Source organism: Pollicipes pollicipes, unplaced genomic scaffold, assembly GCF_011947565.3.
Source record: "Pollicipes pollicipes isolate AB1234 unplaced genomic scaffold, Ppol_2.1 Scaffold_3447;HRSCAF=4054_pilon_pilon_pilon, whole genome shotgun sequence".
In the NCBI taxonomy this organism is placed as follows: domain Eukaryota; kingdom Metazoa; phylum Arthropoda; class Thecostraca; order Pollicipedomorpha; family Pollicipedidae; genus Pollicipes; species Pollicipes pollicipes.
In genome coordinates, this window is record NW_023596297.1 from 19959761 (window position 1) to 19965596 (window position 5836).

The window sequence follows — 5836 nt, forward strand, 5'->3', positions numbered from 1 at the left end:
CGAGCACTTCTCTTTATCTTTATCTATATCATTACATAGATGCATAGATAAAGATATACATACATAATCTAAATTACGGCTATAAAACAGGGAAAGAACTACATGCTGAAAGAGCCTGATCAGTCAGCGCGGTACCTCATCAGTCAACACGCGGAAGCCGAGCCGGAAGAGCAGGAACCAGCGCTGACCGGCCACCTCGGGCGTCGCTCCGTTGACCTCGGTCCGGTTAGCCGTGTGGAAGAGGTCGCCATAGAACTTGTACCGGTGCACCAGAGACCGGGTGGCGTCCAGCATACGCCTGGGGGCGTGCTAGCACCGGTGAGACGGACACAAAGGAAGGGCGCGAAGGAGATGAGCGTCGCCACAGGTCGGGCCCCTTTTACAGCTAACGTGGAGCGCGTCGCCAAGAAGCACTTCGCGGGACGCCGCCGGCTCTCACGTTAGCGCACAGCGTCTATGACGAAATCAAGATAGATCTGTGGAATCCACCCGCGAGGCCACGGTCCTCATTGCACTGCCAGCTGCCTGTGCGCAGCGTCAGGACTCGGACGCGGGGTCGGCGCTCGTCGTCCCCGCTCACCCACTGGGTGCCTTGTGTGATTAGTGGTGTGGGAGCGTATGATTGAATGCCTTTTAGCCATGCGCCAAGCGTCTGAGCGTGTGAAAACACGCGTCGTGGTAATCCCCTCGTGTCGTAGCGTTAGATGCCCCGGAAACATGCGCTGTGAATACAGCGTTATCCATCATGAGACATCAGCTGTAAGTTTCATGTTGCGCTTCGCTCCCGCTCGCCAGTTTTAGTCTGGACTCCTACCACGGACCAGAAGCGTCCCTAACCCAGTCTGATGAACCTCCTACGGAGAACACCGCGTGAAACCATTGTATATAACCCCCCAGTCGGTCCGAGATCAGGCTTCGGCGGCTGCTCGGCCGCCACCCGGCTCACCTCAGTATCTCAGAGGCCAGCTGGTCGGCCTGCTGTTGCAGCTGGGGCGTGGCACGCGCCAGCTCGGCCTGCACGCGCTGGTGCTCGGACGTGCCGGCCCGGTGCGCGTGCAACATCCGTTTGGCCAGGATTTTCCGGGCGAACGCCTGCAGCTGGATGATGGCGGCCGACTCCGCAGCGCCGTAGCCCCTGCGCCGCGACAGGCGCCGACGGTGAGACGCACATGCGGCGGCAGTCAGTCGTAGGTGTCCCACTTGGCAACAGAAACAGCCCCAACACACTGCGCGGGAGTCTGCAAACTACGCCACGATGAAAGATCGTATTCGCTTTGTGCATCCGGTCTTTGGCAGTCGGCAGTTGGGAACCGTTGCATTTGATGCTATCGGGAGCTATCGGGAAGCCGTTTTGGTTGGAAGTTCGCGTCCGACTGGCCTCATTGGCTTGGAAAGTTTCTGCAATTTACGAGGCCAGCCGGTCGAATCGACCAACATCCCGGCTAGGCCAGCCGCTATCACGATTGTCAACTGGAGCGGCGCCAGCGTGGCCGCGATAGCTGAAATATTCACATCCACATACATTTCACAAGCTCACAGTCCCGACCTTTGACACCCATCCTGCAGACATCAGGCCCAGGGACGCATCATGGCTTCAGAAAACAAGATCGATGGAGAGACGGATGGGCTTGGCGCAACTGTAATAAGGTATGCAAACGAATGTCTGTATCCGGGCACACATAATAAACATTATATTCGTGCTATTAATAGGTTCGTTTTTATTTAATAAGCTTTTAGTTAGATTGTTTTCATCCTAGTTCGAAGACAGCCTTCTGCTCTAGAGCCACTATGACCTCAAGCGTCCAATATCTCTACAGTATATGGCGAGGTTTTTGTCTCGGCCACGTTTCTTTGGTCACTGGCCGCTACTTTGGTATCATATCTGGCCCAATACATCTGAGGAGCTGCTCGCCCCTAGTGTCGTCTCCATGGGGGTAAGCGCCTTGGTCCTCTCGCAGATCCGATGCTGATTGTCAGTTCATGGGAATAACACCCCAAAAATATCTTTAGGACCTAAAGAGTTATCAACTTTGCAGCAAAACTGGTTTTTGAACGCAAAAAATTCGGCCAGGTTTTGGATCTGCAGGAGAAACTCGGCTGAGTCTCGACGGACGGCATTGCCGAATGCCGCGCGGTGGCGCTTTTACGTAAGGTACGCATTCTGGTGAGTCAGAGGCGCCGGCCCGCGAGTTCTGGGAGATACCCCAAACCTGACATCGTCACACACGGCAGGATGAGGATTTTTGACTCTCGGTCACGCACTGAAACGCGAGGAGGAGTCGCTCGTGTTGCCGGGCTACCACCTAGTATAACTCCCTTCCCCGTCACCTGATGCGACTCGCTGGTATGAGATTTGGCCGCGCGCTGTGGCGCCACCTACTACTACTTCGACGTCCATTGAGTACGGAATGGTCCGAGCCGTGTATGCGTTGCGTGCGTGCGTGCTGCTTGTATGTGTGTGTGTTGTGTGTGTGTGTGTGTGTGTGTGTGTGTGTGTGTGTGTGTGTGTGTGTTGTGTGTGGTGTGTGTGTGTGTGTGTGTGTGTGTGTGTGTGTGTGTGTGTGTGTTGTGTGTGTGTGTGTGTGTGTGTGTGTGTGTGTGTGTGTGTGTGTGTGTGTGTCGTGTGTGTTTCATTTGTAGCCCGTGACACCTTGCTTCAATGTTGTGATGTTGGACTTGAATAGTCACGAGTCCATCCTGGGTAGTCCAAATGCACATCAATGTCTATATATGTTATGGCAGGGGTCTCCTGCTGTGGCATGGTCTCCAGCACATTAGGTGTTCATCTTGTTGGGGCGTGCTGTAGTTCATGGCGATAGCCTCCATTTGGGAATCAACTAGCACCTTCTTTTCGCTGGACTAGAGCATTCCGCTGCAGGCTTGCAGCTATCCATCTGACTTGCTTGACTCAGCTGTGCGCTTCGCTGGGCCGGTGCCCTCTCGGCGATCAAAATCAGACCTCTTGCCTCATCTGAACTCTCAGTCACCCCCGATACTTTTATGATGGAAGACTGCTGTCATTGATAATAGGTAGTTCTTGCAGCATGGTGCCTCCGGTGCATATAAGATTCTTTCATAACTGGGACGTCTTCCCGATCAGTGTTTTGCATGGTTGCTCGTGACCAGGCATTCTGGCCGCCCCATTGCTGCTAACCAGCAGCACCCAAGGCGCTGCGAGTCCCGTTCACTCAGTCTGTCTGGCGTCAAGGGTGGTCGAAAGTTTTGATCGCTCAGCCTGTTTGGCGACTGGGTGGCTGAAACCTTCGATCACTCAGCCTGCCTGACGACTGGGTGGCCAAAAGCTCTGTTTACTCAGCCTGCCTGACGACTGGGTGGGTGGCCGGCCGCCCGCTCCGCCTGGCCGGTGGGGCCGCCGTCCGCGGATACAGCTGCGGGCCAATATCGCCAGAAAACACCCCGTGCATGCTTCACACACTCCGCAGAAGCAGGAACGAGTGAGGCAAGGCAGACACCGAGTCCCTTTTGCAAATTACCTCGGGGTCTGTGACGAATGTAACTGCTTAGGCCATTGCTGCCTTTTAAGACTGATCTACTTATACTTTTTTCCCAGCATGGACAAATCCCTATCGGCGCAAGGGATCATCTTACTGAACCGGAAAACACACCGCGGTGGGACGGAATAGCCCTGTAGCCCTCGACTGGGAACAACAATGTGCCCCATAGTGTTGTACTCAAGGGAGTCCCTTTAGCAGAAATAAATAAGGAATCTCAGTAGTGTTGAACGGAATGGGACGGAATGACGTCAAAACGCACAAGGCCATCCCAGGTCTTCCTGAGAACGTTCATTGTTTTGCAGAATCGGCTAATGAAACACATATAACATGACAGATTAGACCCTGGGCACCGGGTGCCGCTAGTGGAGTGGTTAACGCGCTTGTGTCTGCGCCTGCCTTAACTACTAGACGTCTGGGAAACCACAGGTACAAAATTCGATTCCCCACGGTGTCCGCACTTCCCGCCAGGGTGAGAGGCTGGCGGAGCCATATATCCCCAACAACTGGGTGCGTCATAAAGCCCCAATGACAATGCCATCATCTCGGGGAATAAGGATAGCGATAGCTTAAGTCGCAGCTTTCGCAAAACCGAACGGCGTTGGCCACTGTAAGTAACGCCAAGGAACGGGCCCAGTACGCGCTTGAAACTTTGAGGTTGTCCTCTGGACAAGTTGGCAGTTACAGCAATACAGGAAATAGCGATTTTACCCTACTCTTCCAGTTCCACCACGAGATTCTAGCACCACTTTGCGGTACTGTAAAAACTTATATGTTATCATCGTCAGTCTAAAAACCGCACAGGTGAAATATACGCCCGGAATATCTCTAAATGCACGATTTGGCGTCCAAATGCTCTCAAAGGTTCTTCTTTCAGATGGGTCACCATTTTCGTCCACCTGTTGGCCACGGTCCTGTTAAAGCCACGGGCTCAAGTTTCGCGGCCGAAGGAGACTACAACGCCTGGTGTCGAGTTTTTTGTTTCTAAGATACGCGGGCGCACATGCTCAAAACTACGTTGCATAATTTGTTCCACTTCTAAATTCTGGCTGAATGTTGAACATACTCAGACAAATGTGACTTGGCCATGTTAAGACAAACTGTTGACACATTTTGACCTTCAATCTACATTTGCGGAATCCTTGCTATCTCTGTAAAACCCACATAAAGTTATGACACAATTTTTGAATTTCATCTATTTAGAAGTGTCACTGGACGACTGTAAAATGAAGAGCATCGGACATTTAATTCCTGCAGTCATTTAAAGTACGATCTTGTCAGTTTATTTACCGTAAACTTCAGGCAGAATTGATCTCGCGGTAGTGTCTGGCCAATGCGCCTGTTATAGAAAGTAAAAATGTGTAATGAATAAATAATATATAAGTGAACATATATACATATATAAAAAGCATGACCTCAATAACCAATGCGTCATCTCCGGCGATTTTGGGGGGGGGGAAACCCTCGCACTATCAGGGAGCCTTTTGTCAACCCTGTGCCCCCTGGCAAGTCTCTGGCTGTGCCCCTGCTTACGATACTAAGCTCCCTTTTCGCTCCCCTTGTCCCCAACAGTACAGGCGACCAGCACCACCAGCAAATATCAGCCCCGGCTGTTGGCATTTCCTCAGACACAGGGTCCATCGTGAAGCCAGGTGGCCGCACGTCTCCTCACCTGCTGGCGACGTCGTCGGCGGCCGTGCGTCGCTCCGAGTCGTCGCGCGCCTGCTTGCCGCCGCGTTTGGCGGTTTGGGCGCTGCCCTTCGAGCCGACATCCTTCTTGGTCTGCGCCGGCCGCTTGCTCTTGGGCCGGTCTTTGGACGGCGCTGGGCTGGTGGCACGCCGACACCGCATCGTCTGCTGCTGGGACGAGGCGCGGTCAGACGCGGCAGCCCGCCGCGCCGGGCGCGCTCCAACAAACACTGCGCCGCGTCAGGCCCAGCCGGAGCATTGTGCCGAGACACAAGCACGGGCTCTGCCGGTCGGGGCCGGCTATAAAGCCGCACGACCATAATGATGGGTGTTATAAATACATGCATGCCTTCGAAGATTTTGGTGATCATGGTGCTTTGCGTGACCTGTGACATTAGCGGTCATGCGACACATATTGACTCGACGATTCTTAGATGAGATTAAATGCAGCTATAAATTGCCACTTGAACTCTTATTACTATAATCACAGCTACAGGTGCGCACCACTATCGGTGGCACCAGGGATCACTGATATGCTGATAGCGGTGACCCTGACTTACACACGGTATCCAGATTTGTTCCAGTCCGGAACGTACGCAGGAATTCGCAATGGTGGAACTATACAAAATTCCCTG

General features: G+C 53.2%; 1 protein-coding gene across 1 annotated transcript; it reads right to left on the minus strand.

The window, feature by feature from the left end:
- Positions 1–942: 942 nt before the first annotated feature.
- On the minus strand, positions 943–5363 carry LOC119092260 (uncharacterized). Its single transcript, XM_037215231.1, has 2 exons — positions 5185–5363; positions 943–1135 (listed from the first exon to the last, which is right to left on the minus strand). Exons 1-2 carry the CDS (start codon positions 5361–5363, stop codon positions 943–945), a joined length of 372 nt encoding a protein of 123 aa, XP_037071126.1.
- Positions 5364–5836: the final 473 nt, after the last annotated feature.